The 17,736-nt window shown below is 35.3% G+C and overlaps 1 protein-coding gene across 1 annotated transcript in view; it reads left to right on the top strand.

Moving 5' to 3' along the window:
- LOC136038571 (DNA excision repair protein ERCC-1-like) overlaps window positions 1–17,736 on the top strand; it is a 41,074-nt gene that overhangs the window by 4,725 nt on the left and 18,613 nt on the right. The window contains exons 2-4 of the mRNA XM_065721749.1: window positions 3,161–3,318; window positions 8,376–8,570; window positions 13,329–13,514. Coding sequence (XP_065577821.1) covers window positions 3,161–3,318; window positions 8,376–8,570; window positions 13,329–13,514 — 539 coding nt within the window. The remainder of the gene's footprint in view (window positions 1–3,160; window positions 3,319–8,375; window positions 8,571–13,328; window positions 13,515–17,736) is intronic.

Here is a 17,736-nt window from a genome sequence, read left to right as displayed (position 1 = left end):
AGAATAAATAGTACAGTGGTCCAACTTGTTTCATGGAGGACTCTTAATAGTCTTAATGAGTTTGAGGAGAAAAAATTGTCTCTCTGCTGAGGCACTGGAGTGGGGTAGGGAGATCAATACTGTAAAAACATAAGCAGTAAAGGGTACCGGCAGAAAAATTTCCAGTAGGTCGCCAGATGCCAAAGTAGCAGTGGTGGCTGGGTGACAGGAATTTTTTCTAGGAATAAATTTATTTTTAAATATTTTTAAGAAAAAACTCAAATTGAAAGGGCAATTAAATTGCATGTAAAACAAAATACAATAAAATTAGAAAAACAAGGATTCCTGGCAAAGGGATCAATTTCTTTAATCAATAACATATTTAAATATTATGCATTTTATCTTAAAAGAAAAAGAAATTCAAACCGAAATTACAGAAAGATTTATTACTTCCATAGGTGGTAACAGATGTAGACTTGATTTCATACAATTTCCTATACCTTAGAATATTTTACAGAAGGAGTAGATCTACTCAAAAATCATTCTGCCTGCATAGATACCATGTTTTGGTTTTATAACGGCCATGTAAAATGTACCTATTTCATAACAGAACAATTCTCCCCCTCAAACTTAAATCCATTATATATTCAGACATTAAAAAAAATAGAGCATGAGAAACAAAATTTGAACTAACTATCCAGCTGTCAAATTTTTCTCTTTCTTTTTATTATTCTGTTAAACTAAATAAAATGAACAGGTTCAAAAAAATTGTCATCACAGAAGAATTTGATCAAATAGTTTGTGATAAAAACTGAAAGACTACTCAGTGTTTATAAAGAGTAACGCAATATTGAAGTAGTTTGTTCAAAGTAAAGCATTAAAACTAAAATTAAGAAAATCAAATAAAAATTTTAATTTAATATTTTTCATTTAATTTTGAATCCCAAAAACAAATATATTTGACACCTTTATACTTCATAACTGTAAAAATTTAAACCTTTTCCAAGCGACAACTAGATAAATACAATCACTCCTGGAAAATAATACATGATAATAAACCACAAAAAAAAAATATACGTTCAGGAGCAAAATGCAGAAATTTGCACCATTCTGTTCAGAGGAAATAGTTCTGATTGTAGTGGCTTCATATATCAGCTCATGGGTACTCTTGTAATGCAAGTAAAAGTTGACAGCATATTTTTACTGGAACTATCCCTTATTAAGTTGTTCTCTATTATTATACAAACTTTCTTGTGTACCAATAACTGCACTAATTACTAATAAACAAATAAATATTTAGAATCACCATAAAAAGCTGGTTCTTTGATTTAATGTTATAGTTAGGCTCTTATACTTTCGTTATTGACAACGATCGTTATTTATTTACCATTCTTTACTATGAATAATTTGATTTTTTTTGGTTGCTCCAACTAAATCATTTAGAAAACAATAGGGCGACATACATTTTTTTTCATGGTTTTCCCTTATTCTGCTCTTTTTCCTTTGGTTTGCTTATAAATACTTTATAGTCCCAAATTTCCAAAGGGAGGCCATGCCCCTTCCCCCTGCTGGTGCCCTTGTAAGCAGTTGCAGTGGAAATATTGTAAAATCGCCGATTAAATGGTAAAAGCATCATTTTTTTAGATAAAATCATCAAAAATCACCAAATGTGATGTTAAATCCCAAATTTTAGCAACCTTACATGTAAAATCTTTAAGTTAGGCTATGTATTTTAACACCACAGTGGTTTGGAGGTAAACTAAAGTGCCTTTAGGAACAATTATCTACAATTTTTTGGCATAATATGAAGTAAGAAATATTTTCATAACATTATTCCTTCCCAACTGACCTAATTGTAACCAGCAATTAAGTGCTTTTTGTAACAAAAATGGAAGTATGTGCTAAGTCAGAGAGCTGTGCATGCTTGGTGAATGAAAGTTGCAAGAATGGATCTGTTCTAAATAAGGGCTCAGGAAGGCAGGGCAAAAGTCAGATATCAAAGCAAAAGACTGTATAGTTCTTCTCTTCTTTCAAAGTTCTTTCCAAGTATAGGCTAATAATCAGTGCCATCTCAACTGCATCTTTGCCATCCCCTTCTATTTTGACAAAGTATAGTCATAGGCGGCATGAGTTTAGTACTCCAACTCTCCATAGTAACTCCTAATATTCTTGTTATCTTCATGACAAAAACAGCATCTAAAACTAATCTTGAGTTTTAGAACTTACAATGTAAGGTAATATATAGTGATTTTAAGAAACCTTTGATCAAACTTGTTTTAAGAAAAATGATGCAGGTGAATATACTAATTATTTGAGGCATTGACCTGATTATGATAGGAAGCAATTGTTTAGCAGCCCTGTCTTAAGCCTTCTTCCAGTGTAGACTTGGACAGTGGGATGAAATCGTATTTTCTGTACAATATCTTCTTTGATCTACCTATCCCCAAACACTTACTCAAAACTATCCTTAAACAATTCTTCCAGATAACACCTAGTAGATCTTCCTCAACATATATCATGCATAACATCATCTGATATCAAACAAAGAAACTGTTGAAATCCTTAGTCAAAATTTAGTATTTTTTTTTGGATTGTTTAGCTTTGTTTTGTTTTTTTCTCTGACTATCAGCTTTGTCCTGTGGAATTATCTAAATTTTTAGAATCATGGGTAGTGCTGCCCATTGCTTGTCTGCAGCTTGAGTTGTCAACAGTTAACCAGGAAAAATGGCTGATGGACCGAAAACCATCTTTTTTTTTTAATTTTCATAGTTAGCTCTGTCATTAGTTATTTTTTATTTTACGAATAAGAAGAAATTGCTTTTTAAAGCCCATAAGTAATTATGATAAAGGTACTTTTAAAATGCATATTAATAGTGCTTTAGGGCTAGGTAGACTTAGTTCTTGTATTAGTCGGAACTTTCAACAATTGACTGGTGGCAGGAGGAGTGGTTCTTCAAACTGGCACCCCCCCGCTCCCCAAGGAAGTAATACCTCTGATTTCCCTCGAAAATGCAAGGTGTGTGTCCATATATTTTTATATTTTATGATGATTGAACAAGTTACCTGTATTAAATTGTTAAATTATAGGTTTTTATGCAGAAGATTTTAGAGTATAGCCTGGACTATTTCTTCATAGACCATTATTATATAGATCTTGTGTAATTTAGTGCAATTCTTATAGATTTGGAAGAAATAGCTGCCAATGCTGATTTTTGGGATGAAGACCAAGGATCCTCATCAAAGCAATCCTCCTCTGCAGAAGTTACATCAGTTATTGATACGGTATCAACATCTGGGCATCAGCATCAAACAAGTTCTATTATTGTTAGCTCTAGACAGGTAAATTCTCTCTTTTTTACATATAGAAAGTGTTACATTGCTAATTTTCTTTAGAATAAATATGGAATGTAGAAAATGAGGTGTGGAGATTAAATGCATTTAAAATTGTGGTACAATGTGATCTAAGTGGAAAATTTACTTTAGAGAAAATTTGTTTGCTGAAATCAGGTTTCTGCATGATAAAGGTTATAAGCTTTACAATGCGAGGAACAAGAATGACAGCTATTTAAACTAAAAGTTTGTTGTAATTGTAGCCATCAGTTAAACTAACAAACAGAGAAATATTAAATAAAAAAAATATACATATAAACTAAGTGAATATCAGTATAAAATAAAGAAATTTAAGCTGAAAATTTTCTTTGACATTTAAAAAAAGAGAAGTTGAGCTAGAAATTTTGGGGGATTTCCAGAACGGATATTTGAGCTGATCCCAGACGGTTTTAGCCACCTGGCTTTACTACTTTCTCTAAAATACTAAAAACATTATGTCGAGAAAGACTTTATGCTTCTTGTGATTAAGATTTATTTGATGAAATCGTGATAGATTAAAAAATCTCTACTTTTTGTGAAGCCAAAAAAAAAAAAATCATATTTAGGATGAATAATGTTTAGCCAATACCTTGAAGATATTATAAAGATATTACGAAAAAAAACAACTATGAACAGGGATTGCTCCACTTTATGGGGATTGACAGTTGAAACTTGACCTTGATTTATCGAACCAGATACCTTATTGTAGGCCTTCTAAACTCCAAATGTCTGTGAAATTACACCAATAAAATTATAGATGGAAGCAATGATCATGCAGCAATGATTGGCTGCATGCGTCTTCTGTGTGCAGAGACTTTATAGGTATTGAAAATTTACCAATACAAAACTAAATTAATGTGATGAGTATACAACCAGTGAAAATATTTACATAATATTACCTAAGTTATAAATAAGTTACATAATGAAAATAGTTACATAAGTTAGTTTGTGCCCATAAAGAGATGATGCATGCCTATTGTTTAAAATTTTAGTTGAAAGCAATGGTAAAAGAAAAAGAAAAAAAAGACACAGTCCCACCTGGAAGTATCATAATAGATCAATTTTTGGTGACAAAATATATTCTCAAGATGGGAAAAAAAAATTTATATGGGGCATATTGTAGGAAAACTATTAACAGTATATTGTCTAAATTTCATCAACTACAAGAGAGCTGGTAACTTTCAGGTCGTATATTGTATGCTTATTCCCAATATGCAGCTCCAAATGAAGAGGTTAAACAGGCACGGATACATAGTCAATCTTTGGCGTATGGGTATGGGTATGTTATTTGATAGATGGAGAAGAATTTAAATTTTTGAAAATAATTGACTGTTTTTGGACTAAGAATATCGCATTTTATGTTTTTACAGGGTGTCGTAAGCAGAATGACCTTGCGTGGAAAGACTTTGTATGAGGAAATACTCTTTAGCTTTGGAAATAGGGATGATATCCCCTCCTTTGGATTCATTCCTGAGGTCGAAGAGGGGTCTCCCATCCACATTCATCTGACATACATCACACGGAACTTTTGAAAAATTTCCCTTCTAAATTAGTTATGAGACTTTAGGCACACCCCCTCTCCGCTCCTTGTTAATGGATAGATCTAAACTACGCGATAGCTCTATAGCTATCTACCTATATACCTCTACCTATATAGCCTATACCTATATATCTATATAGCTATATACCTCGATAGCTCTTATGCACTTATATAAGGCTACTTAGCTGTTAAAACTACTGAATGAATAAGATATGAATAGTAACTATTCATTTTGTATAGACTGCATACTTAAGGACAAATGTGCCATCTATACTTAATGTATACTTAAGGACCTATACCATCTATACTTAAGGACAATTGTGCCATGGCAAAGTATTACAATCTCTGAAACCGGAAAGTTGCAAATTAGGCTTCTGGTAGGTTTGAACAGATTGGTTGTGTCAGAATCATTGCCCTATATGCCTATTGCCCTATATAGGTAGCATCATTGCCCTATATTGATAACATTCTGGCCCTATTTGAGCTGAAATTGTTGTTTCTCTTTTGTTCATTCAAAAGGTCTATAGAGCTTAACATTTGTGTAAAATGAGCTCATTTGAGCTCATTATGCTCATTAAAAATGAGCAATATTCCACAATATATTCATCAACACCACACTCTTTACGCTTAAGTTTTTTAGCACTTTTAAAAAAGCGTCTTATTGTTCTAATTAAACGGCCCTTGTGTTTCAGGAGTCATTCTTAAAGAATTGGGACAAATTTTAAGCTTTATCGTAAAGAGCGATGTGTTGAGGAGGCAACCCTCATCGTATACGTAATAATTACTGTTCGTTTTAAGTTTTAATGGTGCTCCTTACTTTCAGTTAAAAAACTTGTTTTTTTATATTTAATTACAGATCTTTTTAAATAATGCCAGAAATCTGACCCAACCTCCACGGAGGAACCCCCTCACGATGGAAATATCCTCTAGACAATTCAATCCTGGTGAAAATTTACCCCGGACAATTTCTCTTAACCACTCCGCGCGTAAAATTGAGACGGAAAAGGGAAAGCAAGACATTATGTATGGATGCATTCCAATAACAAATACTCTTCGTGAACAATGAGGAAGTTTTACAACTTGAAGAACTTTCTCCTGGGGTTGTGGGGGGGCATGTTATACCCAAAGCCATAGCTATTGGATGTTTCAGCTATGATGAATAAAATGGCTATCCCAAAATTTTGTTCGGACGATTTTGGGCAAAAATTTGGCGGGGCAGGTGGCCCAGGTGCCCTCCAATTTGTTTGGCTACTTAAAAAGGACGCTAGAACTTTTAATATCCGTTCGAATGAGCCCTCTTATGATATTCTAGTACCATTGGATTGATAGGATAACCCCTGGGAAAAAAACAACAAACAAATAAACACGCCTCCTTAATCTTTTTTCTAGCGAAAAATACAAAATTGAGCCGGGTCGCTCCTTACTTACAGTTTGTTACCACGAACTGTTTGAACCGCAATTTTCTTAGATTTTTCTTTTGGTTATTATTACGTATATGAGGGAGTTGTCCCCTCCACAGTACCTCGCTCTTTACGCTAAAATATTTGTGAATTTGTAAAAAGCTTGTTGTTCTAATTAAACGGCCCTTGTGTGTCAGGAGTCATTCTTAAATAATTGGACCAAAAATTCAAACATTAGCGTAAAGAGTGAGGTACTGAGAAGGGTGCAGCTCCTTCGTATACGTAATAATGTCTGTTCGTTTTCTAATTAAACGAATCTGATTAAGATAATATTAAATGCTAAGGTTGGCCGAAAATAACAGAAACAGATTATTGTTTATATCAGCAAATATTTAAAAAAATTCTAACTTTAGTGTAAAGAGTGAGGTAGTGACGAGGGGATGAAACTCCCTCATATACGTAATATGAGAGGGTTTGCCCAGTCGTCAATGTCTCGCTCTTTACGCTAAAGTTCGACTTCGTTCCAATTCTTTAAGACTGCCCTCTGAATCCCAAAAGTCGTCTGATTAGAATAAATTACTGTTTTGAAATTACCAAAATACTTTAGCGTAAAGAGTGAGATATGGACGAGGGTGTGAACCACCTCATTTACGTAATAATTTCTGTTCGTTTTAAGTTTGAATGTTGCTCCTTATTTTCAGTTGAAAAACTTTTTTTTAATTTAATTTCTGATTTTTTTTTTGAAATGCTGGGAAATCCAAAGCTAAATAACTTGCAGCCCTTCCCAGATGACTATGGGGGATTAAGTCGTTCTCAACGACATATTTTTGTTAAATTTTTCGACTATGTTGAACAAAATGGCTTTCTCAAAGTTTTGATCCGGTGACTTTGGGAAAAAAGTTAGCTTGGGAGTGGGCTTAGTTACCCTCCAGTTTTTTGGTCACTTAAAAAGGGCACTAGAACTTTAAATTTCCTTTTTAATGAGCCCTCTGGTGACATTCTAGGGCCACTGGGTCGATACGATCACCCTTGGGAAAAAAAACAAGTAAAAACGCATCCGTGGTCTTTCGTCTGGCAAAAAAATACAAAATTTCACAATTTTGCAGATAGGATCTTAAAACCCCTACAGCAGGGTTCTCTGATACGCTGAATCTGATGGTGTAATTTTCACTAAGATTCTATGACTTTTAGGGGGTGTTTCCTCTTTTTTCGAAAATAAGGCAAATTTCCTCAAGCTCGTAATTTCTGATCCGTAGTACTAAACTTGATGATCTATTTGTATCTATTTGTATCAAAATTCTGTTTTTTTAGCGTTTCGGTTACTATTGAGCCGGGTCGCTTCTACTTACAGTTCGTTACCACGAACTGTTTCACATCTTTGCTTGATTGGTTATCTATATCTAGGTATTTTACTGAATTTGCATCCAATTAGAGAACCCAGACAATTTTATTATGTTCTTCAGTTTTCATTCAAGTTCAATTGGTTAAATTACTTTACAACACCACCCTCTGAATGCTACCACCTTTTTAAACCTGCATGGTAAAAGTTGTGGTTTAATTCATCTTCTACTGAAAAGAAGCTATGGTTATGTGAAGGTTCAGTTTTTAGAGGTCGATGAGAGGTGTTTTCTTGGGTGGGAGGGGAGGGTGTCGAAAAACAAAATAAAGCAAATTTTCTGATCACGAGTTTCGAGGCTTGTTCATAAATTTTAAGGAAACCCCCTCTACAACGCCTCTTGCAAGTATTTGAACGCACATTGTAAAATATGTTTGGGTTTTCGTTTCGATCCTCGTAATTTCGTTTTGAGTCTTGACGGTTTTGGGATTAAGAATACGTTATTCTGTTTCTTTATTTTTGGAAAAAAAGGAAAAAGAAAGCAAGAAATTGTTTTCCAGAAAACAAGAAGTCAAGAAAATTAGAAATCAAGAAAAATAGCAAGTCTTTGAAAAAAAAAAATAATAGTCAAATTCTCATCAATTAATGCAAATAAACAAAACTGACTGTTCCATTCAAAGTGACTTCCACTCTTTTTAAAAGTAAGTCTGACTTATCCGGTCACAATGTCCTATTAATTATTTTCTTTCAGAGAGGAAATCCAGTACTACGGAGTATTAGAAGTGTGCCCTGGGAATATGGTGATATAGTCCCTGACTATTTACTAGGCCAAACTACTTGTGCACTTTACCTGAGCCTCCGATACCACGAACTCAAACCTACTTACATCCATGAACGTTTGAAACAACTTGGGAAGCAATTCCAGTTGAGAGTCTTGCTTATTCAAGTAAGTTTCTTTTTCTTTAATGTTTTTTTTTTTGTAGAAAGCAACGAGATTTTGTTAATCTGATTACCAGAAGTTGAGGCCCATGTTACCAGATGCTTGTCTACGGTTGATAGCGTAGCGTGGACAACGTTAAATAACAAAGTACCTCTCGAAGAGGAAATTGTTACTGTTATCATAGGCAGCGCGTAAGTAAATAGCGATTTGAGCATAATATTCATATATATATATATATATATATATATATATATATATATATATATATATATATATATATATATATATATATATATATATATATATATATATATATATATATATATATATATATATATATATATATATATATATATTAGACACGGTACTTCTTATAGAAGAATTTGTCGTAACAATTTCGAAAGGGGCTCATTCGTTTGAAAATTGAAAGGGCTGGAGTACTTTTTAATAGTCGAAAGTAATTAGAGGGCAATCAGACCCCCTCCCCTGTCCATCACTTCTTCAAACACATCCAATCAAAATTTTGAGATAGCCATTTTTTTCAGCGTAGTTGAAAGCTCCGGAAATTGTATCTTAGAAGATGACCCCCCTCCCAGAGCCCTCAAGGTAAGGGTTGTAAATTATGCCCTGGGGTGTATAAGGTACATATAGAGAGGGCGGTTGTAAAAACCCAGAGTGGGCTCATTGGACTGGCAATCAGAAGTTTTAGGGCCTATTTTAAGATTCAAAGGATGGAAGCGCAGCTACCCTCCTTTTTTTCGTTCTAGACCAGGGCACTTTGTATAGAAGATATTGTCATAGAAATTTCGAAAGGAAATTATTCGATTGGAAACTGTAACATCTAGTGCCTATTAACAGTCGAAAGTGTCTGTAGGGCAAGCAGCCCCCCCCCTTCCGCCCATCATTTCCCCAAATACACCCAATTAAAATTTTGAGATAGTCATTTTGTTCAGTGTAGCTGAAAGGTCCAGTAGTTATGTCTTTGTAGATGACAACCCCCTCAGCCCTAAGGGTAAGGGTAGTTAGTTATGCCCCGGGGGCATATAGCCTAACGTTTTTATGCAAAGATTAGTCGTTTAAACTTCGGAGGGGGCTCATTTGATTGGAAATTAGAAGTTCTAGTTCCTTTTTTGAGAGTCAAAGTGTCAGAGGGCAACTAGCCCCCTCGCCTTACGGTCTATTTTCCCCAAATGCATCCGATAGAATTTTTGAGATAGTCATTTATTCAAATACAGTCCAAAGATGACATGACAAGGCCTTTGGGGTTGACACAGCCCCCAGAGTCTAGGGGCAAGAATTGTAAGGTGTGCCTCGGTGGAATATAAGGTTTTTATGGAAGAAGTGGCTATGTGAACGTTAGAGGAGGCTTATTTAATTGGAAATTTACAGTTTTAGTTCTCTTTTGAGAGTCAAAAGTGATGAAGGGCAAGTAGCCCCCCTCCCTGACGCCCTCTTTTCCCCAAACGCATTCGATCAAAATTTTGAAATAGCCATTTTGTTCACAATAGTCCAAAGAGCATATAACAATGCCTTCAGGCTGGACTCAATCCTCCAAAGCCCAGGATCAAGGGTTGTATACCCCGGGCATACAAGGTTTCTGTGGAACGGATGGTAGCATAAATTTTGGATCGGATGGGGCTCATTTAATTGGAAGTCAGAAGATCTAGTGCCATTTTTAAGAGTCAAACGTGAATGGAGGGCAACCAGCCCCTCCCCTACAAGCTTGTCATTCCCCAAAACACATCTGATCATAGTTTTGAGAGAACTATTTTGTTCAGCATTGTTGAAAGGTCCAGTAACTTTGTGTCCGGGAATGTCAACCTCCCCACAGTCCCCAGGTTAAGGGCTGTAAGTTAGGCAATTCGTTCATTGTTTATATATATTATATGTTATTGAGAAAGGTATGCACATTTGAACTTTATATATCGTACGCAACGCAATAGCGCTGCCTATGATCTATCATAATCTATTTGACTGTCTTATCAACAATAGTTGAAATCCTGCACAGACAATCTCAAGCCTATTACTTCTGACTCATTATATATTCGAGCCTACAAATATTATGCGACAAAGGGGAAAAACAACTCATAGTAGATAATTTGCTTGGGAAAGTTTTTTCAGCCCGAACCGCTAAAACAGACCAGGAGGATTATATCCATTAACCAGAACCCCGTGCGAATGCTGTGTCGTTTACTAGGCTATAATTTCCTCATGGGGTGCTACTCCTCCAGTGGGAATAGAGTTGGCCGCAAGGTCAAATAAACACAAGGTAAAAAAAACAAATAAACACTCACCCGTGATCTGTTTTCTGGCAAAAAATGCGAAATTCCACATTTTTGTAGATAGGAGCTTGAAACTTCTACAATAAGGTTCTCTGATACGCTGAATCTGATGGTGTGATTTTCGTTAAGATTGTATGACTTTTAGGGGGTGTCGCCCCCTATTTTCTAAAACGAGGCAAATTTTCTCAGGTACCCATCAAACTTTTGATGGGTAAGACTAATCTTGATGAAACTTATATATTTAAAATCAGCATTAAAATGCGATTCTTTTGATGTAACTATTGGTATCAAAATTCCATTTTTTTAGAGTTTGGTTACTATTGAGCCGGGTCGCTCCTTACTACAGTTCGTTACCACGAACTGTTTGAAAAACGATATAAAATATTAATTTTTTCCATGAAAAAGACTAAGTCAATAAAAAACGGACAGAAATTAATTTAAAAAACTCTACGAAACAACTTTTTCAAAGAAAAGTAAAGAGCTCTAGTAAGCCAAAAATTAGCAAAAATAAAGTCAGATAACCTTTCAAGCGCAAAACTACCGCAAATGAATAGATAACTGAAACCTAAAATGACCATAAGTTGCAATAAATAACCGAGTCGAACTCAAAATGAGCAAACGTTGCTGATACCCCCCATGCCCTCTCAAGACCAGAAGACGATTTGCGCTTTACTGAAAACAAAATATTTCTAGAACGTTTTCTCCTTTTTGTACTTTAATAAATAAAAAACTATTAAAACTTTAAAGAATAAATATCAGCATATTTATATTAAACTGACAATCCACAGTCATTAGTTTTTTTGTTTTTTTTTTCAGGAAAATGGGAATTACGTTCTGGTCTTGAGACGACATGGGGGTTGTCAGCCCCGCTCATGTTAAATTTTGCTTGTTTGAGTTTTACTCGGTTACTTATTGTAATTTCTGTTCGTTTAGAGTTTCATTTGTTTATTGATGGTGATTTGTGGTAGTTGTAGGCTTGGAAGGCTATGTGACTTCATTTCTGCTCATTTTTGGCTTAGTGAAGCACTTTTTGAAAAACTTGCTTTGTGGAAAAAGTTTTCTAAATGATTTACCTTTAAGATCAATCAACATTGAAAACAATCAACAATGAAACGGCTTACTATGACGAAACCAAAGACCATTATTAATTTGTTTTATTATTTTAATCAATCCAACACCCTTTTTGTGGGTGTTTAGACTGTTTTTCGAAATTCCCACAAATTTGTTTTCGCAATAAACTTTGCTATTAATATCAATTGAAATAATAGTTACCATTCTTGAATCATCTTCAAATGACGATTCTTCCTCTTTCGACATTTTTTTTTCATATTTTCAAAATTTTTGGTTCATTCATTTAGTTTCCTTCCTATTTTAGATTGTTATATTGTAGATACTTCCTTTATAAACGCTAAGGACGTCTTGTTGTCCAAGGGCGAAAAATTTGTTTTATTTTTCTTCTTTCTCTTCCTATTGGCCATAGACGAGTCAATCTTCGGACGGGATATGGTGTTTTTCTAAATACAACCGCAAAAACTTGTATATGCTATTAATTTAGAAGCGCCATTAAACGAATATTAGCATCACAAATAGGGACTGTGAGGTCCAGTTTCGTATTATTTACTCTATTTTTGCCTTTTTATTATTTATTTAAATCTAAATTCATCTTCAATAAGGTATTAATAAGTCGACAGTGAAAACGAAATATGATTGTGTGGATTGGTTCGATAAAAACTTAGATAACTATATATTTAACAAATAAGGAAAAATCTAGTGTTTGGTCCGCGGGGGGGAATGATTTTATTTTAAGTATCCTTGGTTTTTTTAACTGTACTATTATTATGTAATTAGCGACGAAGATTAGATGTAATTATGTAATTAGAAACAATAGGGAAAATCTTTTCAAGACAGTGAAAATCAATTATGTGAATATTTCGGTCCTATTGTCCAAGGGCCGTCTTCAGCACAATACGAGAACAAGAGAGAAAATATGTATATATAAATAAACTTACATTGAATTGTGAGAATTAAAACTAAATAATGTTATTTAAAAACTTTTTTAAAAACAGCCCTAGCATCCTTACTTCAATGAAGTTCAACCAGGACTGACAAAAAGAATGAAGTGAGAATATAGACGCATTCAAATTAAAGAGAACAAAGTGACTAAATGCAATTTCTCAGAGCCAACCTTGCTTTTTTAGCAGCCTGTCTCAAAGGCCTTTTCGTAGCTGGTTCAGTACTATTATAAATTGGTTTAGTAAAATATTTTGTTAGATCGTTCTTAATTAAATTTGAGTATAAAGAATTTAGTGAGTATTCCCCTAAGTCCCTGTTCAAAGAAATATTATTTATTTTGAGATTAATTTCGATTGATTCTCGAACCACCTGTCTTGAAAAGATTTTCCCTATTGTTTCTACTTTGTATTTGTTTGTTATTGTGTAATTCACATTTAGCAAAAATGAAAGAATGTATTTTTAATCATAGATCGATGTGAAGGATCCGTATCCATCATTAAAAGAACTCACAAAGATATGCTTATTAACAGACTTGACATTAATGCCAGCCTGGTCTTTTGAAGAAGCTGGACAAATTTTGGAAACGTATAAAAGCTATGAGTTTAAACCTCCTGATATGATCATGGAAAAACTTGATTCAGATCCATATTCAAAGGCAAGTGATCATTCTGTAATAATTTTGTTATTTGCTATTGATAATCTGAATTTTTGAAAGATTCGAAACTTAACATGGACAAGTTTCTAACTGGTTAGGTCCTGCAAAGAGCGGTCCTGATTATAAGAAATGATTCTATGGAATCATTATTACTACTAGGAACGTTTTAGTCGGAAATAATTCATTCTAAAGGTTACTTTGCTAAAGAAATGATTTATTCTAAAAAAAAATCTTGTCTTTTTGTGTTGCTGTTTGCTTGTTGTTATTGTTTTCTTTTTGGACACGTGAATCAAGTGAAGTCAAATTCTCAAAACTTATGACTTGGTAGGGAGTCAAGGAAAAAAACAATTTCTATCTTTTGGGGGCTTTTTCGAGGCCCCCAAAGAGGAAAAATTTAGACGTCATTTTTCATCTTGGTGGTCCTGTGCTTTCTTCTTATTCATTCTTTTATTTCATCGTAACAAGAGCTTAGGCATTTTGTCACAAATAAATGCTGTGTTTTGTGTTTTCGATCAAATTTTGGACTTGAAGATTTCAGCTTGTTTTGCCTGAAACGCTGTTTTCCGAAATGCCAATAAAACGTATAGAAAAGAGATGTGTATAAAAACCAACAGCAGATAGTAGATAGACTAATACATAAAACTTAAAGAAGATAGAAAAAACAAAAGCAGATAGACTAATGACGGTTTTGTGTTCTGTCTTCCGTCTCTGATTGTATATTGAACTATCTTTGAAATCATGATAGTTTATTCCTTTAATAGCTAATTGTGGCTTTGATTTCCCAAGATAATACCTAGCACGCACCTTTATTCCATTCCTATTAGAATTTGGACTGAATATTTTGTTCCAATTGTTCTTAAGTTCTTAGGTGGTCCCTGAATAGTAAAATTTTCCCCTGCATCAGGATTTCATCTTCTGGGTGGTTCAACTACCGGAAATGTTTTTTTGTGGGTATATTATAACGACCTCTAGTTATGAATTATTCAAGTACCTCCTCTATGTATCAATTGGTAGCAAATATCTCCTCATTCTGTCCTGTCTTGATTGGAAGATCTGGTGGTACCAATAGATTGCAGGACAGGATAGCGAGTAGAGGTAACTCATAAGAGTGGAACTGGAAATACTGTTGAGAAAAACCATCAACGTCATTTTCACAATGAGGATATTAAACGAGTCTACAAGTGGCTGCCTACCAGTGCTGTCACTTACTTGAAGTACTACTTAAGTAAAATTTTCCATTACTTGTACTTGTACTTAAGTCAAAACTCTAGGGTGTTCTTATTACTTGATACTTAAGTAAGATTACGAAGTACTTATTACTTAAGATACTGACAATGTACTTGTTTTTCCAAATAATTTAGCTTTAACACAAAAATTTTTTGTGCGTGTGTTTTGGCAATCACTGGTGGTTCTCCCGCTAATCTCGATTGCACAGACATACAGACGGACAGACGGATCACAAAAACCTATCTTGATGGATTTTTTCCACCATCCAAGTAGATGATGATGCGTGGGTGATACTAGATGCTACCCTATTCTTTCCTTTTTTGGGATTCAGTGAGTCAACATGGCTACCTAAGACGTCACGAAATCTGTCCGCTTGTCTGTACTATCGAGTATAGCGGGAGAAGCGCCGATTGAATTTGGATTAAAATTGAACTATAGGTTCCCAGGACCATGAGGCACATCAAGTTCACAATGATACTCGTCACAATGACTTAGGATATCTGGTCTAGCAGCAACCGGAGTTTAATGGGTGTCACTCCCCCTGTCTTAGATGGTAACAATCGTTTTTTGCCAATGATTCTGGCTGTTAGAAGATTTACAGGTTCACATACGTTTGTCAGAATAACTGAGATGATCTTCAGCATTTTTCAAGAGTATGGTTTGGACCCAAATTTAGAAAAAGTGAGAGCTATTGTGACGGACAATGCATCTTTGTGAAAGCATCCAATTAGAACGCAAAGCTTGCCGTTGAGCCACACATTGAAGAAGGTGAATCGGATGCTGACATTGATATTCAGGACAGAGAGCCGGATAATATCGAGACAACTGATTTGCACAAAATCTTTGATACTAATGGACGTGTTGGTTTAGTGTCACCATCAGTAATAAAAGTGAATCTGCTACCACAACTTTTTCCTTGCATGTGAAGATAGGGGCAGTGTGAATCACGCTTCAGCTAAAAAAAAAAAAAAAAAACAGGAGCGGTAACTTTGAGTGACAACAGTGACCATGCTCATAAATTTCCAGGTGAAGGGTCTAAGTACGAGCTGGAAATGCATTTGCCACAGCATTTTCGCTGTTGCAGCCACACGCTGAACCTGTTGACAGCAACTGATGCAAAGCGCCTTAGAAAAGGACCTTAACATCAGGAGAGCAGTGTTAAATGTCAAAGCAAAGTGTCAGTCAGTGTGGAATTTCATTAAGCCACAGTTCAAAGAGGAGCGATCTCGTCATGGAAGTTTTTGAGAAAAAGTTGATTTGGCCTAATGCTACAAGCACCAGGCTGGAAAACTGCCCAGAGTTTGCGACGTACTAAAGAAACCAAGATTTAAGCAAAATGAGATAGAGTTTCTAATCGACTATGTTTCTGCACGGGAACCTATAGCAATAGCCCTTGACTTGCTCCAGGGAGAAGACAAAGCTTTTTTCGGGATAATTTTCCCTACCGTTCGGTCACTGCAAAGAGAGCTGCAAAAGCTTCAACTATCTGTCAAGTATGCACAGGCACTGGTTGGGACCCTGTTAGAAGGACTTTGGCAAAGGTTTCCATTCCTTTATGGACCTCCATCTCTTTATGCTGACTACCACCCGGCCACATGTTCTCTTCCCTATTTCAAGGATAAATTTGTAAGAGATTGAGACAAAGAGACTGTTGTGAGTTGTGTTGTGAACGAGACAATGGCATTAGGAAGTAAACAGAGTGCCAGCAAAGACATTATTGGATTTGAGTTACTAAGATCTCCAAAGAATTTCTTTGAAATGTCTGACGAAGAGGAAGCTAGCGTTCAGTCGAATGAAATGAAAACAGATTTGAAGTCTTGCGCTATCTAAGCGGCTCTAGAAAAGATCTGTCAGTTTTGAGACACTACCCTGTGGTAGCGTTGGTTTTCCGGAAGTTCAACTGAATACCGCCTACATCAGCGCCAGTGGAGCGTCTTTTTTCGAAGGAAGGAGTGATTCTCTATCCAAGGCGTAGCTCCTTGGTAGATCACAGGCCTGGTTCTTCTCAAACCCAATAGGAGCCTATGAATGGTATGCGCCAACTTTTTATTCCTTCTGCATGTAATTTTTCCGTGCTAAAGAATCCTGAGTTGAGGATATTGTGGTATTGACCTCTTACGTTCGTTTATACTAATACGCGGGGGTAAACGTGAAGAAGAGCTTCTGATTCGCTTGGTTCAAGTTTTAATCACAGGTTTGTGTTCAGTTTCTGAAAAACAGATACAAGTACTGAAGAAATATCTGCATGCCGGCTTCCAGTAAAGGCCTAGCATTCCTATAAAACCGTGGAGTACCTGGAATGTGTCAATAAAATCAGACTGTCTTAGTCAGAAAAATTCAGTCTGTAGATTCCCAATTTCTAGAATAAGGCTTATAATTTTATGTACAGTTTACCAATAATCTGGAAAATCAGAAGCAAAAAGACCGCTTTTTCAGAATTGGAAAAATCTTGGTAGACAAGCTGTAAGATTTTTTAGTCTGGGTCTCATGATTTCATGATTTTCAATTCCACCCATGGCCTGCCCGAGGCCTGGAAATAACCCTTTTCCAAAATGAGCCATACTGAAGCCAACCTTCAACCGAATATTTCATCCCCAGAGAAAAACTACTTTTTTTTATTCCTTTTTTCCAGGGAGATTTTTTAATTAGTCTCATGGTTTTTGCCACTTCATGGTGTGAAAACTGCTGCTAGAAATAGATAAGTTGCAACTTCTGCAAACTTCTGCAGTTTGACCAACCGTGTGGAATGCGTCTGAATCAGCGGGCTTGCTGCAGGCCCGTGATTTGATAATATATTTTTGTAGGAAGTTTTACCGACCATCTAAATTGACTACACAGCATGCGGCTTGCTTGAGTGAAAACCAGCCAAAGAATGTAAATGCCATACATTTTTAGAACGCGTCTGAAATTTAACTTGAAAACATGAGGCAGTTTCCTTGTAAAGGCGCCGAGGGCTAGACATGTCGTCGAAGTATGAATAATGACTTCATTTTCA

The sequence above is a fragment of the Artemia franciscana genome, chromosome 18, assembly GCF_032884065.1.
Source record: "Artemia franciscana chromosome 18, ASM3288406v1, whole genome shotgun sequence".
NCBI lineage: Eukaryota > Metazoa > Arthropoda > Branchiopoda > Anostraca > Artemiidae > Artemia > Artemia franciscana.
This window is presented reverse-complemented; position numbering and strand designations above follow the sequence as displayed.